The 26410-nt window shown below is 40.8% G+C and overlaps 1 protein-coding gene across 1 annotated transcript in view; it reads right to left on the bottom strand.

Annotated features, from left to right (window-relative positions):
* The window catches only part of LOC107115580 (small conductance calcium-activated potassium channel protein 2-like), a 121601-nt gene that overhangs the window by 9085 nt on the left and 86106 nt on the right, over positions 1 to 26410 (bottom strand). Inside the window, exons 5-6 of the mRNA XM_015417321.1 lie at positions 11310 to 11420; positions 10285 to 10412 (exon numbers count right to left, since the gene is read on the bottom strand). Coding sequence (XP_015272807.1) covers positions 10285 to 10412; positions 11310 to 11420 — 239 coding nt within the window. The remainder of the gene's footprint in view (positions 1 to 10284; positions 10413 to 11309; positions 11421 to 26410) is intronic.

The raw sequence follows: 26410 nt of genomic DNA, 5'->3' as shown, positions 1-26410 counted from the left end.
TGGCTTCTTTTAAAACAGATTACTGATGTGCTCCATTGCATGCATATTGCATATACAATATTGATTACAATATGACCACATCAGGCATCCATTGTGATTTAACTAATGCGCATTAATTAAATCACAGAACAAAAAAGGAATCCTGATAGAATTCTATGTTCACATCAAGATCCTCTGATAAACTGGAAGCAGCAATAACCTGTAAAGGAAAAAAGGGCATTGACTGCAAATTCTGTCAGTTCTGAAATGTATTTTAGATAGTCTCTAAGTAAAATCAGAAAAGATATGGAGCAGAGCAGAATGCAGGGTAGAGCAAATCAATGAAACAAGAACAGAACAGAATGAGGAAATCTACTCATATCAATTAGGCAGGTCATTTCTCCAAAAGAGAGCCTCTGGATTGGATTCCTGGTATTCTGTTACGAGTTTTAAAGCACATTTTGCCTGGAATTTAATCAGATATGTGTGTGTACAGGGCACTCATCGAAAATGTAAAAAAAAAAAGAGTTAAAGTAAGGTTGTTGTTGTTGTTCAGTCGCACAGTCGAGTCTGACTCTTCGCGACCCCATGGACCAGATCACGCCAGGCCATCCTGTCTTCCACCGTCCTCTGAAGTTGGCTCAACTTCATGTTCGTTGCATCTATGACACTGTCTAACCATCTCATCCTTTGCCATCCCCGTCTTCTTTGACCTTCAATCTTTCCCAGCATCAGGGTCTTCTCCAGTGAGTGCTCCCTTCTCATTTGGTGGCCAAAGTATTTGAGCTTCAGTTTCATTATCTGGCCTTCCAGGGAACAGTCAGGGTTGATTTCTTTGAGGATTGACTGATTTGTTCTTCTTGCAGTCCAAGGGACTCTCAAGAGTCTCCTCCAGCACCATAGTTCAAAAGAATCTATTCTTCGGCGCTCGGCCTTCCTTATAGTCCAACTCTCACAGCCATACATGACTACTGGGAATACCATTGCTTTGACCATGCGGACTTTTGTTGGCAGGGTGATGTCTCTACTTTTTATCATGCTGTTTAGGTTCGCCATCGCTTTCCTCCCAAGGAGCAGGCGTCTTTTAATTTCATGGCTGCAGTCACAGTCTGCGGTGATCTGGGATCCCAGGAACGTGAAGTCTGTCACTACTTCCACAGCTTCCCCTTCTATTTGCCAAGGAGTGATGGGGCCGGATGCCATGATCTTAGTTTTTTTGATGTTGAGCTTCAAGCCCACTTTTGCGCTCTCCTCTTTTACTCTGAGCAAGAGGCTCTTTAGATCCTTTTCACTTTCAGCCATTAGAGTGGTATCATCTGCATATCTGAGGTTGTTGATCTTTTCCCCAGCAATCTTAATTCCCGCTTGTGATTCATCCAGGCCAGCATTTCGCATGATGTACTCTGCATATATATTAAATAAGCAAGGTGACAGTATACATCCTTGTCGTACTCCTTTTCCTATGCTGAACCAATCAGTTGTTCCGTATCCGGTTCTAACTGTCGCTTCTTGGCCCTTATACAGGTTTCTCAAGAGACATGTGAGGTGGTCTGGTACTCCCATCTCTTTAAGGACCTGCCATAGTTTGTTGTGATCCACACAGTCAAAAGCTTTAGCATAGTCAATGAAGCAGAAGTAGATATTTTTCTGGTACTCTCTTGCTTTCTCCATAATCCAGCGAATGTTGGCAATTTGATCTCTAGTTCCTCTACCTCTTCGAAACCCAGCTTGTACTTCTGGTAGTTCTCTATCCACGTACTGTTGAAGCCTAGCTTGTAGGATCTTGAGCATGACCTTGCTAGCGTGTGATATGAGTGCAATTGTGCGATAGTTTGAACATTCCTTGGCATTGCCCTTCTTTGGGATTGGAATGTATACTGATCTTTTCCAATCCTGTGGCCACTGTTGCGTTTTCCAAATTTGCTGGCAAATGGAGTGCAGAACTTTAACAGCATCATCTTCTAAGACTTTGAATAGCTCAGCTGGAATACCATCACCTCCACTAGCTTTGTTGTTAGTAATGCTTTCTAAGGCCCATTTAACTTCACATTCCAGGATGTCTGGCTCAAGGTCAGTGATTATACCGTCGTGTTTGTCAAGGACATTGAGGTCTTTCTTGTATAGTTCTTCTGTGTATTCTTGCCATCTTTTCCTAATCTCTTCTGCTTCTGTTAGGTCCCTACCGTTTTTGTCCTTTATCATGGCCAGCTTTGCATGGAACGCTCCCTTGATTTCTCCAATTTTCTTGAAGAGATCTCTAGTCCTTCCCATTCTATTGTTTTCTTCTATTACTTTGCACTGTTCATTCAGGAAGGCCTCCTTATCTCTCCTTGCTGTTCTCTGGAAATCTGCGTTCAGTTGGGTAAATCTTTCCTTTTCGCCTTTGCCTTTCGCTTTCCTTCTTTCCTCTGCTATTTGTAAAGCCTCATCAGAAAGCCATTTTGCTTTCTTGCATTTCTTTTTCTTTGGTATGGTGGTGATTGCTGCCTCCTGTACGATGTCACGAACCTCTGTCCATAGTTCTTCAGGCACTCTATCTATCAAATCCAGACCCTTGAATCTATTCTTCACCTCTACTGTATATTCATCAGGGATGTGATCTAGGTCAAACCTGAATGGCCTCATGGTTTTCCCGATTTTCTTCAGTTTAAGTCTGAATTTTGCAATGAGTAGCTCATGATCTGAACCACAGTCAGCTCCAGGTCTTGTTTTTACTGACTGGATAGAGCTTCTCCATCTTTGACTGCAAATTATATAGTCAATCTGATTTCGGTGTTGCCCATCTGGTGATGTCCATGTGTAGAGTCGCCTCTTAGGTTGTTGGAAAAGGGTGTTCGCTATGACCAGTGTGTTCTCTTGACAAAACTCTGTTAACCTTTGCCCTGCTTCATTTTGCTTTCCAAGGCCAAACTTGTCTGTTATTCCGGTTACCTTTTGACTTCCTACTTTAGCATTCCAGTCCCCTATGATGATGAGGACATCATTTTTTGGTGTTAGTTCTATGAGGTGTTGTAGGTCTTCATAGAACCGGTCTACTTCAGCCTCTTCTGCATCAGTGGTTGGGGCATAGACTTGGATTACTGTGATGTTGAATGGTTTGCCTTGGAATCGGACAGAAATCATTCTGTCATTTTTGAGATTGTATCCCAGTACTGCCTTTTGCACTCTCTTGTTGACTATAAAGGCCACACCATTTTTTCTACGAGATTCCTGGCCACAGTAGTAGATATAATGGTCTTCTGAGTTAAATTCGCCCATTCCTGTCCACTTTAGTTCACTGATTCCTAAGATATCGATGTTTAGTCTTGCCATCTCATTTTTGACCTCGTCAAGCTTACCTTGATTCATAGATCTTACATTCCAGGTTCCTATGCAGTATTGTTCTTTGCAGCATCGGACTTTCTTTCACCATCAGACACATCCACAACTGAGCGTCCTTTTGGCTTTGGCCCAGCCGCTTCACTCTTTCTGGGGTTACTTGTACTTGCCCTCTGCTCTTCCCCAGTAGCACATTGGACACCTTCTGACTTGAGGGGCTCATCTTTCGGCATCATATCTTTAAGCCTTTTGATACTGTCCATGGGGTTTTCTTGGCAAAAATACTGGAGTGGGTTGCCATTTCCTTCTCCAGGGGATCGCGCTTGGTCTGAGTTATCTGCTGTGGCCTGTCCATCTTGGGTGGCCCTTCACGGCATAGCCCACAGCCTCATCGAACCATGCAAGCCCCCTCTCCACGACAAGGCAGTGATCCATGAGGGGGTAAAGTAAGGTGCATATTCAGAAATAACTACTGAATGTCTAGACTTGGAGACCCTTCTTGGGTGGGGGAAAGATAGCTATGGACTTAGAATTTCCTCTCCTCTTTAGTGGGGGAAGGTGCACAACTGTGCTCACCCCTTTCCCTATTCAGAGCCCCTGGTGGTGTCTGAGGTAAGGAAGTTTTATTCTTTTACTTCAAAGGTGTATCTGTCTACACTTGGGGAAAGTGGTGCTCAGCATATATTTTATTTTTATTTTTTTAAAAAATATGGAAGTTCTCTTGTTGAAGAGGAGAGTATTTTGTTTCGTTGTGCACTTTTATCTTGACATTAAAAGATTTATTAATCCCATCTGAAGAGTGGAGAGAATAAAACCGACAAAGCTTTCCCCTTGTTCTCTGTACTGAGTTCAGCTTCCTTTCCAGTGCAATATCTGGAGAAGACCCTTGTCTAGGTAAGAATTGAAGAAATTGCAGGAATTGCAAAGCAAAATAGGGAAGAGGCTTTTAGAAGTCATGTTGCAGCAAGGACCCAAAGTGATCTTGAAGCCCCACAAAGACTAACACCTACTGTAGCATAAGCTTTAATGGGCTAGATGCCACTGACAAAGGGCCTTTGATGTAGACCATGAAACTACGAGCTCATGATGCTATGAGAAATCTGATAACCTTTAAAGTTTTTCAGCACCTTTTTAACTTTCAGAAGATGTAATGGCAGAGGGGACAGCACAGAACAGAACAGAAAAAAGAAGGATCACACACCATCAGCAATCAAGCCACAAACCACACCTCCAGACTAGACAAGAGAATAATGCTATGTCTGTTCATACTTGAAATGAGTGTGCTATAATTGGAATGGATGCCCCAGAATTGCTACAAATTAGGAATTTTAATACCTAGAACAACAGCTGGGGAAAACTAGGAGAAATGTAATCCTGATTCTCAAGTATAATTGTGTGACTGACACAAAGGGCAAGAGTGGATGTAGCCAGGAATTTGGCAGTTTTAAATTCCAATTATAGCTTCTTGCACTGCATTGGATGCTGTTTTGGAGGGTACCCCAGTTTTCAAAACCGGCTTTTGAGAGATAGAATCATATAATCACCGAGTTGGAAGGGGCATACAGGCCATCTAGTCCAACCCTCTGCTCCATGCAGGATCAGCCTACAGTATCCCTGACAAGTGTTTGTCCAGACACTGCTTAAAGATGCATGAGAGACTGCAGTGAGAACTGGACTAAAAAGGTATTAACAAAGGTCTGTACACAGCTCTTTGCACCCTGGTCTGTCCTTTCTAGTTTTCTTAACTATAGAGTGACATAATCTGCATCGGGTTTGATTCAGACTAAATCCTAATCTTCAAGATTAATTGGTTTGTGTGTGTGTATACTATGTTTACAGAGAGTCCACTTCATAAAATGTCACTGATTTTCTCCTGATATTCCTCTTTTGCAAATGTATGTTGATAAAGAGACATCTGTTAGTATTCTTTGGAGAATATAAATGAGCCATGGATATGACTTGGCAAAGGCAAACATTTTATAAATTGATCATTTCTTAGCTGCAGCAGTCAGATTAAGAGTGAAACTGGCCAGATCTTTCTCTGTAAATTAAGAAATATTGGTGCTCTAATTCCTTCCTTATGAACTTCACTTATCACAGAAGAAACTCATGACTTTGGATCGCAGTTCCACAGCAGCAACCAGACTATTGAAATTCACAAATAAAGGATCCATTTGTTGCATGCAGACAGTGGTAAATTCTGCAAATTTGAAAGGAACAGCTCACACAACTTACTTCCGAGCTCTATTTTCATTGTTGAAATAAAAAGACAAAACAAAAGAAAAGAAACTGTAAAACAGACTAAAACAAATCAACACAATGGGTGCTCTTCATGTGAACGCAATGGGCTCCATTGGGTAGCTTGCAGTTCACACATTTTCCTCATAGCATTCTGTGGGATAGTGATTAATAATGGTTGAGTCCAACTGAGATGTAAGATCAGTAGTATCAGTTTATATCAGTCAATTCTCAGCTTCTGTACCACATTTTACAATGTCAGAAAGTAGCCAATGTCTCCTCATACAACCTTGATGCAAACACAGTATGATATACACACAACTTTCTACCCACCCCTTGCTTTTCACACATGGGTGGACTAGAGAGCCATGAAATATTAACATCTTGTCAAATGCTAACACTAAAGGACCATGTGATTTATATGAACAAACTATTTCTTCCTAACTCACTAGTACTATTGGACTAGTATTGAAGGTTTAAAAAAAAACAATAAGAGGATTTAAAGGGGGGGAAGTAATGTGGATGAAGAATATATTGTCAGATAAAAAGGAGAAATACATTGGACTCAATAATATATAAATAAAAATTAGCATTCTAAAGATACAACAGAGTATGACTGGATAAAGACATGGGACACATTTCTATTTTATTAGTATACAGCATCTAATTTTACCCATTTATTTGACTCTGGGTCAACTGATTCCAGACAAAGGAAAAGCCATCAGTAAAACTGAATGCTGACACAGCATGACAGGGAAAGATAATGGGAATGGTTTTACTTTCTTACTCAATAGCAGATGCAGAATAAAGATCTATAACCTTATGCAGCACTTTTTCAGATTAATGGTGTAAAGCGGCATTATTTATTTGCAGGATAAATTCCTATCAAATAAGTTAAAAAATCCAAATATATTACAAAATATATTACAAAAACAAGTTCAAAATATTCCTAACGGTGAGCACCTAAAAAGTAAGGTTAATAAGCAAACTAAAAGTCACATACTCTAATTTAAATGAGAACCATCTCATGATAGTCACCACATTGCTTGCCTATCAGTATCCCTTTGGTATCTTTATTGTCAGGCAGGGTAGATTCCATGCAGACTCATACAGAGATAATGAACTGTGAAGACTGTTTATGTGGACTGATTACGTGATAGCTCACAACAGCGTCTACCTAATCCTAAATCATGTTCATTCAGAAGTAAATCCCACTGAATTCAATGGCTGTTACTTCCTACCAGACATGTTTAAGACTGCATCTTTCAGCTATCATGTAAATTATGCATTTGAATCTAACACAAATGGATTACTTTCTGCAATTCATAAAAAGATCCCACCATTTTAATAGTTTCTCCCAATGCTGCTATTCACTCTTCTATTTTTCCCCTATCTCTGCTATAAACCAAACATGTACAGCACTTGCACCCAGATATTTTCTCCTGCAAAACTGCAATTAGCTTTGCTGGGGCAGTTTAAATTATTGAAGAAACATGGGAGGAAAGAGTTGATGACCCTTCCTCATTATTCAAATAAACCATGTGAAGATGCTAATTAGCTTTTTAAAAATTGCACATCATCCTAAACATGGATTTCTTTTGTAATCTCTAGTTTGATCCTCAATGAAGACGACACAATGACCTAAAACTCCTGCCTGGGATTGTTTAAAAGCAATACACATCATGTTGTTGAAGGATTTCATGGCTGGAGTCCATCAGTTGTTGTAGATTTTCCGGGCTGTATGGCTGCAGTCTTGGCATTGTAGGACCTGACGTTTCGCCAGCAGCTGTGACTGGCATCCTCAGAGGTATAACACAGAAAGTTGGAGTACTCTCTGTGTCAAGGTGAGAAGAAAAATGGTAGGCAGGTAATTTATATCTACTCAGGAAGGTGGGGTAGGGCTGAGTCATTATCTTGTCGGAATTCCCCAGGCTGTGACATGCTAATGGAGGAGCTTTCCTAAGGAGGTTATTTTGCATATGGATTGGCTGTTGAATTCTGATCTTATCTGTAGTGCTGTTGTAAGATGTAGAGCATTTTGTGTTTTTCAGGACAGGAAACCATGCCCTATTTATTTTTAAACTCTCTTCTTTCCTGTAGAAATTGTGTTTATGTTTATGAATTTCAATGGCTTTCCTGTGTAATCTGACATGGTAATTCCTAAGTAGACATAACTTACCTGCCTACCATTTTTCTTGTCACCTTGACACAGAGAGTACTCCATCTTTCTGTGTTATACCTCTGAGGATGTCAGCCCCAACTGCTGGCGAAACGTCACGTCCTACAATGCCATGACTGCGACCATACAGCCCGGAAAATCTACAACAACTGATGCAATACACATTGTTTATGTTTTTGTTGCAACCCAGATTCTAGTATTATGATGTATAGTCCCAGACAGGACATACTCATGGGCCCTCTTATCCTGTATAACCCTGGGCTCAGTCCTTTTATTCTCTTACAGCCCCTTCCCCCACCTTGAGGTCTCTCTGCTTGCCACAGATCAGGCAGGTTGAGGGGAGACTCTTGTAGTACTTCTTGTCTGCCACCACTTTCCTGTGGCCCAAGCTTTCCTGGCATCCTCTGGCCTAACAAACACTAGATTCTGGCCACTCTGCAAAGGAAATCATGAGGAATCTGTTTGGTATCCATTAATTCATGGATTCGTCAATTCATGGATTATTCAATATATCTTTATAAATATGGCTTATTCTTTTATTTTGTGATATGCCACAATGGAGCAAATTATTCTCTTACCACCTTTTCAATAAGCATAATATGCAGCAATACTATTAATGTGTAAATGAACTAATCATTGCAATATGAAATGATTAAAATATTTTGCTAAAATTGGCATGGTGTTAGAATCCTTGATTTCAAAAACTGAATTAATTTTAAGTTAATTTTAATAATGAAATGTTTAGTAATTATCAGACTTATTTGCCTTATAACAAAGGACTACTGAATGATAGCAAACAAAATAAGCTATGACTCAGACATTCCTAAAGCCTTCGAGAAAATTCTAACAGCTTATTAATTAATAGGGGTGTTCATAATGAAATACCCAAGATGGAATATATGCACAGAAATTGGTATTTTGAGTCATTACCATGTTTTTCCGAAATGGTATTAGGAATCTGAGATGAAATTAAACTACCCTTCCTGAAGAAATCTGTGTTGTTTTCAAGTTCGGGAGCTGCTAGCTGGGTACAGTGTGTGCTCATGTCTTTCCTACATTCTATGGGTTTCTTAAGTAATGGCAGTACTGTATTCTGATTGGATCCTTATAGGGAGGAGCACAGAGCACTTCCATCCAATCAGCTTTGAAAACAAGCCACAGAGAGCCACAGTTCTCTTTCCCTCCCTCCTTTGGGTGGGGTAGCATAAGTGTTCTGGGACTAGAAAGTGCCCAGAATGGAATGCTGGTCCCTGGAGACAGTAGAAGTATTCTTTCATTCTAGTCCCAGAACACCTCTGCTATTCCATGGGAATGTCATTCCACTTTGGGAGTGGTCACTCCAGTCCCAGTACATTTTATCTTTGAGTCCAATCCTACAACACTTATGCTACCCCCAGAGGCTGTCATTCCATTCTGGGGGCTATCATTCCCATCCCAGAACACTTTTATTTTACTCTCAGGCAATGTTCCCTCTAATTCCACTCCCCCCTACTGAGGGGAGCAGTTCACATCATAAGCAGAATATAACTGCTGTAATCTTAAAATGGGCAATGGGCAGTGCAAGACGCTGTGTGGCTCCAGAATGCTGCTGAGCGGGGCTTCCTGTGTTAATGAGTGGCCGCTCATACACACAGCTTAGAGGGAACACTGCTCATTCCACTCTGGATGCTTCCAGGTCTAGGGCAGGTTTCTTGAAATCCATTCCACATTTTCACTGCAACTGTTCCACATTTTCGCATTTCAATGGAGCCCATGCAAGTTAATAAGCATTCCTGGCTCCCATTATATCCAATGGGCTTTCAAGCATCTCTCATTGTTCCCAATATGCATTCATGGCATTCATTTCAGTACATCCTCCATAATAAATAAACAGCTGCCCCAGACCCTCATATAGATTCTCCATTGAAAATAATGGTCCCAAATCCCAAAACCACATAGATTTGAATCCCAAACCAGTAATGTCCTATCCCAAAATCACAGTAATCCCTCCTCCTCAAGCCGAGAGCTGATGTTACAGTGAATGTTTTTGTAGATGCAAACCCCTAACATTAATATCTGTGCTATATAATGTGATATACTATAGCAAAGAGAATTCATTCTCAAGAGATCAGTTTTGCATAAGGGGCATGGACTGTACTTAGAAAGACAGGGAGTAGGCATGTATGAAACTGGTCCATTTATTTCAAGGTAATTTTGTACTTTTGGACCCCAACATCTCAGATATTCATAGAAACTCCAAGCAGTTTCTTGGGTAGTCTTGTCTTTACTTACAATGGACATAAAGCCATTGCACACTGGAATGCCTCTGAATACACATGTAAATGTCAATGGTAACGTTCTCTTTCAATGGGAGGCACATTCAGATGCACACCTGGGTACACATTCAGACAGCAATATTTTTTTTCCTTGACAGAAAGCAAATTAGGTAGAAAATCAAAGAGATGGTAGGTTTGGGATAGTTAGTTGCCATACCAGCAGAACTAAAATATCTGTGCTGGAAATCAAATCTTGATTGATTACTGCAGTATTCCTAACTGGGAGAAAAAAAGACATACCAAAAGTGTACTTACTGGTGAATAGCTTGCAAGAATTTCCGCTGATGTTTCCTTACTTTTGCATGGTCTATCTTTTTTACCAGCTTTGTATTTTTATAAATTAACCATGTTTCCCTGAGTACATTGGCAGCTGCATTTTTCACCTGTTTGACAAAAGAAAACACCAGGCTGACTACAATAGCATTATCTCCCTTTTGCGTCTTCTCTGGCACATTGTATCTATTACAAATATTTATAATAATGACTTCTCCTGAGATTGGATGCTATAGAAAGTGAATGCATAACTGTCTCTGTTCTCTGCCTCTGCTTAGTACGTCCCTTAGCAACTATGGGGAACCACGAGATGCATACATTTATGACTGCGATGCAATACCTTGGATGAATGTGCTGATTTCCCCCCACAGTTCACTCATATGCAGACATTTTCCCTTTGCATTGTGTGGTCATGGATCATTTACCACTCATAGAAGAGATGTCAAGATACAGTTGGATGATTAGATCATGCTCAATGTGTACTTGCAGATAAAAATAATTGTGTGCAATAAGAAGTGTAACTAAAATGCTGAATACACGATAATTTGACTGTTTTTCACAAACTCTTTTATCTCAAAAGCTGTTTCATCACATCAGTCCAGATACAGTAAATTTCTCCTATCTATTAACAAATGAAATCTCTCTCAATAACGTTTTGAGGGACTGTGGGAAAGTTAGTCAATCAAAGGAAAAACAGTCAGACTAAACTGGCATGTGATGGTACTTGTACTTGAGTCTAATTCATTTCCCAATCAGCTTATTTCCATCATGTTGCTCTATAACAATATTATCAACTCTGCTACCAGCTGACCAAATATTCAAAGATGATGTGAAGACTGAACACTGGCCGTGGAATCCTAAACATAGTTACACCCTTCTAAGCCTATTGACTCTGCTTAGGATTGCACTGAAAATGCCCTTTGCTAGATGAATTCATAAAACCATTTATGTTCCAAGAAGAAAATGAAGCGTTATAGAACATAAAACAGTCAACAGGTATAACTTACTCTTTTAGTTAGCTGGGTATCCATCATGAAATTATGCACATGTTTTTCAGCTTTGGTAAGTTCTAATTTCCTTGCAACCACAGCTACCACCAGTGCAGTGCACCCAGCACCCTGAAAAATATGAATTAAAAAAACCCTGAAGTGCTGCAATATATTTTTTAAGAACTGATCTGGTATTGACAAACTATGAAGAGAAATCAGGTTAGGTCCCTGGTCTGAAAATGTTACATAGTACATCACTTTAATTGAAAAGTACTTAACAAGGGGACTATCAGTGACTCCATGGTTGGCGTTAATGGGAGGGTACTGGTAGTTTTGTAATGGCATCCTCCATCTGTCACTCCCCATCTGCTATTCTCCCAACTAGAATTGTTTGGGCTGTCATGGGGGTCGGGCTGCCATATTTCCAGGAGGGACTTTAAAGAAATAAAAGGTAAAATCAGTTATTTATCCATAAATTTTTAACCCAACCTGGATAGCCCAGGCTATCCTGATTTCATCAGAACCTGGAAGCTAAGCACAGTTAGCCCTGGTCAGTATTTGGATGGGAGACCACCGAGGAATTCCAGAGTCACTTATGTAGAAGCAGGCACTGGCAAACCACTTCTGAATGTCTCTTGCCTTGAAAACCCTACAGGATTTACCATAAATCAGTTGGAACTTGACATTAAAAAATTAACAGAAATGCTTATAGCTTTAACACCAAACCTATGAGTCTATGTGTATCTGCTCTATATGAGGTTAACATAAGAAACATGTAAGCTGAATAAGTACATTTATTTTAAAATTCAGAAATATTTGTAATGTTCACTTTTCTTAATTACCTTTAAGCATCCAGCTAAATTTAGTATTAAAAAGGTGATTTTTAAAGATCACTTAAGTATGATAAAGTTTTCTTGAAAAATCCACCATGAGGCAAAAGAAATCTTGGGTAAATGGAGCTGGAGAGGTCAACTGCATAGAGTCTGGAGCACTACCACTTTTGGGGATACCAACTGCCACTGACTACATAAACTGCCCCAGAAATGTTCCTGTTCTAAAAACAACACCCTGTCCTTCAAATGGAAGAATCCAGGTCCCACATTTCAAAAGCCCATGTTTTGAATTTTTAGTTGAGATGAATCACAGCAAGTGTTTCTACTGCCCTTCCCTAGCAGCATCCCTGTGCCATGTTTCTGATAGGAAGCACTGGATCAGAGAATCTTCTTGTTCCAGTGGTTCTGCAGGGTATTTGCTCCTCTTCAGTTTAAGCTCCTAGCTACACTGAAAAAGCATTAGCAGTGTGAAACTCTGTATGAAGGATTCTTCCTGAGGTAGAAAAGGACAGGGCTGGAGATTACAGAAACAGTGATGAGAGAAAAGGAAGTTGGGACTTTAAGGCCCTGAAGGAGAACAATATAGGGACTGGATTATGGGGAGAGAAGCTGATGTATGGGTTATTGGCATCTGAGATCTACGTTAACTTTGCAGTCCTCCTGAAATCAGTTTGCTTAGACTGGGAGCAAGTCTGCATAGGGTTGGACTGTAGAACTGGAAAAGAGTACAATATATGAGAAACACTGTTCTTTATCTGTGTATAAGAACACTGACAAATGACTGCCGATATTTTAGAGATTAGCATTTTTTGGGGGTTTCTCTGCTAGGCATTAAGGCAAATTATGGACATTAAAACAAGTCGCATTATTAATATCAGTGTTAAAAACAGCATTTAGCATTTACACTACAGCAATAATGAACCTAATTGAGCCAATTCATAATACTTGATCACTCTGTCTGCTAAGAAAGTACAATTATATTAGGAACAAATGCAATAAAAGTAGAAGCCTGTTTAAACTTTATATTTGGACTTTAATAAAACCTTACCTCAAATCTAATTAAACCATGAAAGGTGAAATACAGTGTAATTTGCTCTATCCACTACCCACAGGGGAAGAGGCTGACATTCTGTTAGTAATGGTCTACTAGAATTATACATTAAACTTTGTCTCAAATTAATATTTTTACTGTAATAAATTTGCATACCTACAAATCCTTTAATAGCCTGGTATTTGGCATGGTCTTCACAATGTGTTTGTGGGACTCTTAACTTTGCAAATCAAGTTTAACATGGTAATAAATAAATAAATAATAATAATTTCACCTAAAATGAAGACCTTGTTGGTCCCATTGATTTCAGTGATAGAGCTGAACAACCACTTAATTTATTCCAGTTGTGAAAAGTACCCATAATATGCGGAATGAAAATATGGATTACTGGTCACCTATTTTAAAACAATAACCTGATGCCCAATAAAGATAAGGGCTACAATCCCATGAAGTTAAAATATGGCTAGTCTCTCCAACAGCATATTATGGCAAACCTATCCAGACTTCATGGTTCTTGATGCTTACTGTTAATTTAGATCATAGCCAAACCTAGCCCCTGCACTGCCTAGGAGTGGAGGATATTTTTGGCCTTACCTTGTCAAGTATGAAGGACATGGCATGACATGGTATGTTGATGGTGGTGAAGCTACAGGGTGCCCCGTGTACCTCAGCATTTGCCTGGGAATCTTGGAGAGGACAGAAGTGATATCCAGGCACCCAAGCAAAGACCTTGGTGGCCATCACATCACTGCATACAGCAGCAGTAGCATTTGGGCAATGGAGTGGGCTAGGAGAAGACTTTCCTGTGGGATGGAGCTCAGAATTATCCTGTGTGGGAGGGCCTTTGTTCACCCTATGTGTGCCCCTCCACTCTTCCCCCCCCCATCAGGTCGCACTAGGGCAGAGCAAGCAGGCATCATCCATTGAAGTCTTTCATTGCTGGCTGGTTGTCCCCAGCCCAAGGGACATCCGCTTAGCCTCGACCAAGGCCAGGGCTTTTTCTGCCCTGATCCCAACCTGGTGGAACATGCTCCTGTCCGAGATCAGGACCTGCGGGACTTATAACTGTTCTTTAAGGACCTGTAAAACACAGCTGTTCCACCAGGCCTTTGGCTAAGGGGGCAACCGTCCAATAAAAAACTTGGCCTTCCCTGTTTTAAATTGAAGCCTACTACCTCAACAAAGGATGAGATGGTTAGACAGTGTCATAGATGCAACGAACATGAAGTTGAGCAAACTTCAGAGGACGGCGGAAGACCAGAAGGCCTGGAGTGATCTGGTCCATGGGGTTGCGAAGTCGGACTTGACTGTGTGACTGAACAACAACAAAAACCTCAACATGGCCTGGAACAATAAGATCTCAATGGCGCCAGCTTGAAATAATGTACATAGTGAAATAGCGCTACCTGTTTTCTTTTTTCTTTTTAAATCTATGCTATTTAAAATGGTTTTTAATTGTTCTGTAAATTACCATTTATGTGTTTTAGAATCTTACTGTGATCCGTCCTGAATCCGCTTGCAGGGAAGGTGGAATATAAATTGAATAAAATAAAATAAATGTGTCAGAGGTTGTACAGGCTTGTCATCCCTCCTTGGAATTTTTTAGGGATGACGTCAGAGACATTTCCTCCTAAATCTATGATTAAACTGTACGTGGCAACTCTAGATGAAGGGGGGGGGAGACTATGAGCAAGGGGTGATAGACATTTGCTCTCAACTGTCATGGGATCCAACAAAGCTAAACAAAAGAAGTGGGTCTGGCCAAGAAGCCACCACCTAAGGGCATTCCCATGTAGATTCTTTCATCCTCAAATAAGGACCCAGTATTAGATAATTAGCAACTAGACGCCACGAGAAATAGCGTTTTCTTTGAAAGTCTACCCATGTCCACCCTTACTACCATGTCAGGAATGGTACCAAAAACGATGCACAGTGAACTGCATATCAATATATATAATTCTTAACGTGGCCCTGCTTATGGATGCTTAAATCTAGAGCTTGGAGCCATGTACAGAAAAGACAGATCTTTTTACAAATCTGAGAAAATGCCCAGGTTTGCAGAAAAATCTAAAATCTATACAAACAACCCTCCCAAAATCTTGGGGGATTAACCCCCCAAATGATAAAAGGAGCATCTGTAGCTTTAAGAAATGAATGCCCTCAGTGGCTGTTCCTAGGAAATCACAACAGTATTGCTAGCCTTCAAGTCTTGGTTTCTGTCAGAAAAGGACAGGGGAGGGAACAGGGACTTTTCCAGAGCTGTTCAGGCATTTGAGGGAGGACTCATTTGTACCAAGCTCGGCATAAACCACTAAGTGATGTGATACCATGCAACCTGAACAACTCAGCTAGGCCTAGCTGCTTGCTACTGTTCAACAGCAGGCACCACACAAAAACCTGCATAGTATGGTGATTAGAGTTTCAGATTAGAATCTGAGAGACCTGTGTTCAAATCCCTTTTCAGGGCTGTTTTGGCCTTTGTGGGTGAACTCATTGGGAGCAAGGCCCAAGAGCACCCAACAGTTTCTCTCCAATTTGTATGACTCACCCAGGCCTGGCTACTAACTACTTTCAAAAGCAGCCCCTCCACACAAAAAACAGTGTGATACAGAGGTTAGAATTTTAGAATAGGATCTGAGAGGCCCAGGTTTGAATCCCTGCTCTACCACAGAAGCTTGCTGAGTAATCCTGGGCCAGTCACATATCTGAGAGGGATTAAGCATAAATGGAGGAAAGGAGAATGATGTAAGCTGTTTGGGGTCCTCACTGTGGAGAAAGTCAGGGTAGAAATGATGTAACTAAATAATAAATATAGCTGAAGATAGGGGGCAGATAGAAGGTAACGCATTGGGTAATATGTTAGTTGGTGTGTGTGGGTGGGAAGAAGAGAAGGAAATATAGAAAGTTGACATATAGGTGATATAAACACAGCCTTTATATTGCTTTCTGTACATCTGGCAGATTTTGATCTGATAGGTTTTATTTTGGAGAATATCATATGTTTGTCCCACAGGATACTCTACCTCCTGTTATACTTTTGAAACATTTAGTTTGATTCTGGAATGGAGAAGGATTAGTGGCAATAAGCTGCACTAGCTAGATGATTTCTTGTTTGCTAGAGAAGCAATAACTCACAAATAGAGACAATAGATGGGTGAGTTTCACACACTGGCAGCTGAGTTGGGGGTTCCATTAGTTTTGAAAAAATAGAAGGTACAGTGTCATCACTGCTATTTGGAAACCTAAATCAATACTCAGCAGGAGTTTCATATGTTGCCTGCAGACAGGCTAAGTGCTCTGAAAGAACTAGTTAATGGATTGTGTAAAGCCAATAAGACCATGTTGAAACAATTTGACGTGCTTATGGAATATTTCAATATTGCATGCCAGGTTGTAGCCCCTGGAAGAGATTTTTGTGGTAGCTATGTGCTGCTATGAAGGATGCACATGTTTCCCATCACCACATAAGGCTTTGGGGGTCAGTGAAAGCAAAGCAGACTGTGACACTATGTCTAGCTGGACTTCTTGGCTCAATAGGTCTTATTATGGAAGTAGGAAAGATTAATGGAGGCCAAATTCCAGTTGCAGTCATATGTTGAGATGGTTTAGGGATCTTTTTATAGGGAGAATGTTGTGCCCAATCAAGAGAACAAGTAGAATGTGAGATCCTGAAAGATCTGACATTTCCCACACTGTAGAAACGTACATATTGGATGAGAGGCTGAGTAATTCTGCTGTGACAATGCTGCAGTAATACAGTTTGTTTCAAACTGTTACACATTTCAAACTGTTACACATTACATCACTATGTTTGTGGCTTATCAAATACCAGGAATGGATAATAGCCAATGTCTTGTCTCATGCCCAGGTAGAAATGTTTAGGGAACTGCCCTTACCTGCAAGCAGGGAACCAGAGGTGAAGCCTCTGTTTCTGGAATCCATAGTGTAGGGAGGCATGTAGAGCAACTGAACCATTCTTATCACCTAGCACAGAAGTATTCTACATTTGAGTTTTTAGGGCTTTTCAGCACTTTATGTTGTAAGTAAGGCCAAAGGATATCTGATTGATCAGTGTAAATTTTTGGTGAGTTTGAGATATAAGGAGACGGCTACTAAAGCCATTGAGATACTTTACACAAAGATAAAAGGCTTGGCAAACATGACAACTGATTTTAGAATGAGGAGGATGTTTGAAGGACGACCAAGTGAACAGCCTTTTAATGAAAATAGCAAGGTCTTTTATGCATGGATACATTTTCAGGCAGCTTTGGAATTCTTTATAGTTCAGAGTTTGAGGCTCCCCTGTTATTTTCTGCAGTGCTTTTAGCATAGAGGCAGGCACCATTTTGAATCTTTATTAGCCCAGTCCAAGAGAAATAGCATATTCAGAGCTTTGCAATATAATGATATACTGGCTGGGAACTAGGAGGTTGTAGTAGGGTTAAGATATTCAAAGATAAATCAGAAATGGGACATGGGACTTTAGAAGGGAACATCTGGTTCCATCTTTTTCAATAGCAAAGACATTTTTAGGGCAAAAATGGTTCCCTCCGGCACAACATAGTCCAGCTTTTAAAACTTGGAGGTTAGCTAAAGTTCATAGGATTTCAGATGTAATCCATAAGGGCCAAATGTTAGAGAAACATAAATTAGACATATTAGTGAAGTCAAATGTACCTTGGCTTGAGTATTTACAACTACGTCACTTTATAGTATCACCTTTGATATCTGAACAACTGAACAAACCCTTGATGGCATTTGAGAAACTCTTATTATCTGATAACGGAGTTAGGAAAGGAATAATATCAACTGTATATAAAATATTGTTGGAACATGATATGCTGGATTTACCGTCATATACGATACCTTGGCAAATGGGAATCGGTTTGGTCTTCTTATGTGTACAAAACCAAATCTCATAATATACAAGAACAGACCATTAAAATGTTAACACGTTGATACATGACGCCTAGGAAACTGAATTGTATAAACAAGTCAATATCTCCACTGTGTTGGAAACAATGTGGTTCTGTGGGAACTTTTTATCATTGTTGGTGGGAGTGTACAGTGATCGAGCAGTTTTGGCAGGATATAGTACTTCAAGTTGAAAACTTAACTGGTTATAAAATTCCGTTGAAATCGGAGATTATATTACTGAATTATTGGCAAGAAGTTAATATTCCACAGATTAGGAAAGATCTGATAATGATACTTTTTACGGCAGCCAAAACTACGATAGCATCATGATGGAAGGAAACAGATAAACCATTAATTAAAAAATGGTACTCTAGAATTTGGGACCATTTGATTTTGGATAAAATCTCGGACTCTCTAGCAGATAAAGATCCTTCATTGGGACCTTTCTATTATTTGGAAAGATGGTATCCAATTCTAATCAAATTGGAAGGGATTCTTGAAGGGAATACACAGTCTACAAATTATCGTTATCTTAATCTCCTGAATGTAAATTGGTTAATTTAATAACCCCTAATGTAGTATTTGTTGTATTAGTTGTAGATATTTTGTTGTTAATTTAATGTTTATGTTTTTGTTGTGTATTGTGTATTGGAGGACTGTGATTAGAATGACGGTGTAACATGGTTTTGCACCTTAACGTTTTTATTGAACGTATTTTTGATTGTTGTGAATTGCCGTATAGAAAATAAATACATATTTTTTTAAAAAAAATCAGAAATGGTGGGGCTATGTTATTTCTGTTTGGAATACTAGGACATAAGGCATGTGAAGCCAGAGGTCAGATCTGTAATTTTTGCAACAGGAGATCTGCAACTGACCCAAGCACTGTCCATCAGACATTTGGATATCCTCTCTTTTAGAATGAGGCAGATTCTACAGTGGCAGGTGAGATTTTTAGCTTAGGAAAAACAGAGGGTAGGTATATTGTGTTAATGTGGGTATAAGAGATAGGTGCCAGTTCAGTTTAGTAGGTGCAGATGTCTTTTCATTGTCAGGTAAGACTGTGAGAGGTGCCTGTCAGGGGTTCACAGGAGGGCCTGGTGCACTATTTTTGGATCATATTTGGGCATCAGCTTGATTGCCGACACAGAATGTTCTGCAAGTGGGATGAGATGTGTTCAGCTGCCGCTTTTTCTCAGTTGCACTTCAAAGGTGGTGAGCACCTTCAAGTCCTTGTCCACCTAGGTGAAAATAGGGTTGACAGTCCCCAGGTCCTGGTGAGGGTTTCCCCAGTTTTGGGGGCATATGCTCTCCACTAGCCGTGGCCAGTGGGGGAAACCCCACCCCCAAACAGCCATGTCCCTGTGTGACATCCCTGATGCAATGATGTCACCTGGAAGTGATGTCATCACATCCATGACATCGCAGGGGACACTCTGGTTTGAGGACAAAACTCTATGGTAAATTTGCCCTCAAAGCATAGAGTTTTGCCCTGAAACCAGAGCATTGCTGTATGACGTTGCTGACACAATGTCACTTCTGGGGTGATGTCATCGCATCAGGGACAGCCCCCTCCAGGAACACCCCCCAAATCTCCCCACTGGTGACAAGGTAGGACCTGGCAGCCCTAGGTAAAAATGACATAGTGTACACTTTAGGCTTCACAATGACTTTCTAAATCTGGAAGTATATGAAGTTGATTAGGGAGCGGTGCCTGGAGATTAAAATCCTTTGGTCTGATTTATTGCAACGATAGATGGTTTGGGACATTTAAGCCCAGCTGACCAGATGGCTGGTTCCAGGCTCACTTGCCTGCTAATGTGGCAGGAGAAAGTGGAAAGGGAATTGCATCAAGACCCAGAAGTGATACCACTTCTGGGCAACCCCCAGATTTCTATGGTCTTTAAACTAGCTATCAGGATCCTTCTTCTGGTAGGCCCCAGATTTCTATGGTCTTTAAACTAGCTTCTTCTTCTGGTAGATATAGTGTAGGCTGCTGTAACATAAGTAGTGACAATTGGTGCGCACACTGAGCCATCTAATGATGAAGAGACTTTACATTATCTTTCATTATTGAAAAGACATTATCCAGATTGAGCCTCATGCAGAAAAGTGTGCTGTGAGCACAGTAACCATAAACAGGATGAACCTTCTTTCCCACTGTTCAGTGTATGAGCAGAGCTGTCATATCTGAAAACACCAATTTCCTGCAAAGAAGTGCAGTGCAAGAGAACTAGACATGCACATTCAAGTATTTCCCCTTGTCAGCATCATTCTGAAACACAAAACCCAATTCAGAAGAATGCTGTGTGAGCTTATTTAACCAACATGCTTAAGGTCTACAAGTGTAAAACAGCTCATGTCCATTTAAAAGAGGTGGCAAGTGCGTAAGACCTCATATCCTATTTTTCAATAATGTACAAAGACATTGGTAAGATTACTTACCAGATTTTTAAATTACTGTGGGCAATCATTGTTAAAGTAATATAATGCATAATATAAACAAGCAAATTCAAATTATATATATGCTTCACAAGTTTAATTGGCAAAGAAGATATGTTCCCCATGAAATAATTTGCAAATTGCTACATTAATTGAGACTCACAGTCCACAGGATATCCTGCCACAGCTGGAATAATGTTCAACAATTTACATCTAAAATGAAAGTCATTACCCCTCCTCCTTGACCACCCAACTTTAAGAAGATGCAAGAAAGTAAAAGTAATCTGCATTGTCATGAATGCCTCATAATAACCACTACAGTTTCCCTGCAGCAACATAGCTGGAGATCTTAAACTGTCTTCTAATTTTTTTCTTGAGAGAAACCACAGAGAACCCTTGAAATCTACACAATCTTTCTATAGTAATTCTCTTAATCCTAAAATCTATGCCATGAAAAAGGAACCATAGCCAGTACAATTTTACAATCTGCTATCTGACTTTCTATTCCTGACTGCTATTCCTCTACTTTCTAGCATGCCAAAAAACATAAAAGGGAGCATAATTCAAAAACACCTTTCTCTTTAACTGTGTTATACCCATCATCTTGTCATGTTTTATTAGGATACACTATCAAATGTTTTTCAGTACCATTTCAATGATAAACCATTTCTATATCCCCAAATCATATATATAGTTCCTTTTTAGGTTTTTAGGTAGAGGATGGCTACTGGGATGTCATATCATCTGAATCAGAGACTTTTGCAGTGGCAGTATAACTGTGATGAATTGCCTTTTCCATGGGATAATCTCAGGGCAACATCTTTACAGGAACAGGAACAGAGTGGAATAGCAATACACAATCCCATAGGAGTCCTCCAACAGGAGTCATCTCTGAACAGCAGAGATGCTTCCAGGATCACCAAGTGAGGCAACAAACTAGTAAACAGTGAGTTTTCTCTATAGCTAACAACTACAAATGGGTGGAGCAGTACAGTAGAAGGAAATACACAAAGCCCATGAGTATGAGTGCAGACATCCTATGTGATTTTTTCCCCAAGTGGGTCTCACTGGACCTCTGGTGGTCAGGTTATCTTGGCTTCACTATTCACTACTGGTTTTTATAGGCTTAATTCACAACACCAAGGATTAAAAAGGAACAGAGGCTTCATATGCTAGATGAGGGAGATATGAATGTTCTTATTATTTACATATTGGGATAAGTCAAAGAATCAAACTGTCTGCTGTAACTGGAGGAGAAATACCTTGAGTGATTCTCAGTAAGGGGTCTGTTTGGTAAGTAGGGATGGGCATGAATTTTGCCTGGTTCATGCTTTACGAAGCAATGTTCATGGCAGGATGTTCTGCACAAACTTTCCACGAACCTTAACGTTGTTCATGGCGGTTCATGAATGGATACGTTTCCAGACAGACTGTTTCCAACAATTAAGATGTTTACCAAACTTCAAAGCAACAAAGGGACTGGAATTCTCCAGTCAGGAGCAGCAACAGGGAGTTGGGATGTGGAAGGAATGCTTCCCCCCTCCCTCTGAATCACTGCTGTCAGAGTCCTCCTCTGCAAAGAGTGTTAGCAACTGCTGGTGTCTGTGGGCAGTGCTAATAACTCTTTTGCCTCTTTGGAGAGCCCCAGGAACAGATCAAGGGAAGGAGGCTCTGAAACTCCTGGTGATGCCTTGTTAGGGCTGGACTCCAGTGGCCTGGCAGAATGAATGTGGTACCCAGGGACAGGGGGCTGTTGTGCACAGGGGGTGGAGGACTTCTTCCCCCCACAATGAGCATTCACTTTCACCTTCATGGCACACAGAGGTATGGGAGAGTATAAATGTGGGAGACCTTTTGGGGGGTGTCCATAACTAGGACCTCGGATATGTAATCTGCCCTCAAGTTGGAGAGATTGTAGAGGAGCCAGTCCTAACATCCAATATGGAAGCAACCCTAGAGGCACATTTATTACTTAGGGACATACTTGAAACAGTCCCTGTGCATTATTTCAGTGTATGAATATATGTCAACACTTTAATCCATAAACACTTGATTGGGCATGAAACTATAAACAGTCTTTCTTTATTATGCAAGACCGTTTGCATTACTAATCACTTAAAATGGAAAACTCTGATTTGTCCTGAGGAAAAAGTATTTATATTGCCACATATTAACATATTTTTTCCAAACAAACAGAAGCAGCTTTTTAAAACCTCCAGTTGAAATTTCCATTATTCTACAACTGACAAGGACACAAAACCAACATCAAGTTTTAACAAGCACACTACTTCTATTCACTTCATTGGGTCCTGTGTGGAGAATTACATTGCAGTTAATGGAAACTGCACAGCAGCAGTGCTCAGGATGGCTTTCAGTACTACAAAATACAGTTTATGTGTTAACGGTGTAAAAAGCCACTCCTCTGCTTGCTTCAAATGCCATTTTGGATGAACTGAGTTTTCTTTTGTATAGTCAAACATTCATTTTATTAGAACTGAAATCCAATCTCTGGAGAAATTAGAACGCTTGGTGATATCATCAGGCTGCAGTCAGCTTGATAGAAAGTAATAGGATAACAATTGGATTTGCCAATTATGAGGGTGATACATCAGGAGGGCAGAGATGGGGGGGGGGGAGTTTGGTGGCATTATTTATTCCACAGAGCCCACCTTCCGAAGCTGCTGTTGCTTACAGAGAAACTAATCTCTGAGCCACCCCATCCCTCACATCAAGTGGTGGGGGCTCAGCTACTGGGTGCCTTGATGGAGGATCGACACTTCTGAACCTGTGCCCGATATTTTCCCCAAAAGCACTTTCCTGGAGGCATCTTCTTTGGGGAGGGGGCATAACTCGGACCCCCACAGTTTGGTGTAGTGGTTAAGTGTGCGGACTCTAATCTGGGAGAACCGGGTTTGATTCCCCACTCCTCCACTTGCACCTGCTGATGTGACCTTGGGTCAGTCACAAGCTTTGGCACAGCTGTCCTTGAAAAAGAGCAGTTTGTGTCAGAGTTCTCTCAGTCCCACCCACCTCACAGGGTGTCTGTTGTGGGGAGGGAAAGGGAAAGGAGTTTATAAGCCACTCTGAGACTCCAAGTGAAGAGCGGGGTATAAATCCAATCTCTTCTTCTTCTTCTTCTTCTTCTTCTTCCTCCTCCTCCTCCTCCTCCTTGTTTCAGCCATGGGGGAGGCTGTGAAAGTTGTGGGCATGCTATCCTTGTTCATGTGGTGTGGTTATGGTGCCCACCAAGCTGTCATGGGGTTACTTTGGGGAGTCCCTGTCAGAACTCTTGGGATGTCTTTTTTTCTGTCATTCAGAACCTGCCTTTGGAGACTTTTTTTTGGGGGGGGGCTGTCAGTGTAGTGCCTGGCTCAGGGGTGAGTGCCCAGGTGAAGTTTCCCTGTGAAATTGGTGTCATTGATTTGTTCCTGAGCCATTCTATTGACTCCTATAACTGCAGCTGTCTTTTTGAGAGAGAGCACTGGGGAGACCTTTTTTTTTTGGGGGTGTGTGTCCATAACTGGGACTCCAGAAATGTAATCTGCCCCCAACTTGCAGAGATTGTAGAGAAGCAGTTCTCCATGTGTTTTGTGTGTGTAGCTTGCAGGGGGTCCATTCTATATCCTTTTGAATGTGAGCCTGACATTTCCTCCCAAAAGCACTTTCCTGGGGGCACATTCTATAAGGGGCTATAACTCAATCCCCCAAACTTGAATCTACAAATAGCTTGGAGATCATGTAGAGGAAAATCAGGGAGAGGTCCCCTGTGGGTTTGATACCCATAGCTTGCAGAGGATCTGTTCTATACACTCCTGAACTTTCCTTGGGGCACCTTGTTTGGGGGGATGTAACTTGGACCCCCTAAGTCCAATGCTCACCAAACTTGGAGGTCAAGTAGAGAAGAGTCAGCCAGAGATCTCCTGAAGTTTGGTGTCTCTAGCATGCCGGGGGTGTGTGTATTCTACCACATCATGAACCACACAAACTGAACCAGCTCCTTTAGCCACTAAAAGTTTGTGCCCATATCTATTGGCAAGCCTACTGCCCCTAAGAACATAAGAACATCAGGCCAGTGGCACATGCAACACAACAATCTGTATCATACAGTGGCCAAAACTCAGTTGTCATCAGGAGGTCCACCAGTGGGGAAAGAACTCCAGAAGCCCTCCCACTGTGGCCCCCCAAGCATCAAGAATACAGAGCATCACTGCCCCAGACACAGTGTTCCATTTATACCTAGTGGCTAATACTCACTGATGGATCTCTGTACCATATGTTTATCCAATCCCCTCTTGAAGCTGTCTATGTTTATAGGTGCTACCACTTCCCGCAGCAGTGAATTCCATGTGTTAATTAGTCTTTAGGTGAAGAAGTATTTCCTTTTATCTGTTCTGAACCTACTGCTCATCAATTTAATTGAATGCCCATGTGTTCTTCTATTGTGAGAACAGGAGAAAAGTACTTCTTTCTCTACCTTCTCTATCCCATGCATAACTTTATAAACCTCTATTATGTCATCCTTTAGTCGTAGTTTCTCCAAGCTAAGAACCCCTGAGTTCTTTAACCTTTCTTCACAGAGAAAGTGTTTCATCTCCTTAATCAATTCAGTAGCCCTTTTTTAGTTGCCCAGTATTCCAAATGAGACCACACCATAAATTTATACAGGGTCACTATGATACTGGCTGATTTGTTTTCATTTCACTTCCTAATAATCCCCAGTATAGCATTTGCTTTTTTTATTCAAGTCACACATTAAATTGACATTTTCAGTGAGTTATCTACCATGACTCCAAGATCTCTCTCCTCTTCAGTTACTGCCAGTTCGGACCCCATCAAGGTGTGTTTATAGTTGGGATTTTTGGCTCCAGTGTGCATCACTTTGCACTTGCCCACGTTGAACCTCATTTGCCACACTTATGCCCACTTGCTCGGCCTCAACAGATCTACCTGGAGCACCTCACAGTCCTTCCTGGTTCTCATGGCCCTGAACAATTTAGTGTCATCTGCAAATTTAGCCACTTCACTGCTTACTCCCAAACTCCAAATAATTAAAGAGCAAATTAAAAAGCACCACACCTAGTATTGAGCCCTGCAGTACTCCACTGCTTATCAGCTTCCACTGTGAAAACTGCCCCTTTATACTCACTCTCTGTTTTTTGTTAATTAACCAGTTTGTAATCCACACAAGGATTATCCCATGACTTCTGAGTTTACTTAGGAGCCTTTGATGAGTAACTTTATCAAAAGCTTTCTGGAAGTCAAGGTAAACAACATCTACTGGGTCACCTTTGTCCATCTGTTTTTTCACCCCCTCAAAGAACTCTAAAATGTTAGAGAGACAAGATCTTCCCTTACAGAACCCATGCTGATTCTTCCTCAATGGCTTTTGTTAATCAATGTGCCTACTAATTCTCTCCTTAATAACAGTTTCCACCAATTTACCCAGTATTGACATCAGACTGACTGGCCTGTAATTTCCCGGATCTCCTCTGGAACACTTTTTAAAGATGGGAGTGACATTAGCTACCTTCCAGTCCTCAGGAATGGAGGCAGATTTTAATGAAAGATTACATATTTTTGTCAGGAGATCCACAAGTTCACATTTGAGTTCTTTCAGAACTCTCGGATGTATGCCATCTGGGCCTGGTGATTTATCAGTTTTTAAGTTGTCTATCAGTTGTAGGACCTCCTCTCTTCTCACCTCAATCTGACTCAGGTCTTTCAACACCCCTCCCGAAATCAGCGGTTCTGGAGTGGGCAAGCACTTCTCATTTTCCACAGTGAAGACAGAGGCAAAAAATGTATTCAGTTTCTCAGCCATTTCCCTATCATTCTTCAGTACTCCTTTTACCCCTTGGACATCCAAGGGCCCCACT

Source organism: Gekko japonicus, unplaced genomic scaffold (assembly GCF_001447785.1).
Source record: "Gekko japonicus isolate JY-2015 unplaced genomic scaffold, Gekko_japonicus_V1.1 scaffold2034, whole genome shotgun sequence".
Taxonomy (NCBI): domain Eukaryota; kingdom Metazoa; phylum Chordata; class Lepidosauria; order Squamata; family Gekkonidae; genus Gekko; species Gekko japonicus.
Note: the sequence above shows the minus strand (reverse complement) of the source record. Positions and strands in the feature narration are given on the sequence as shown.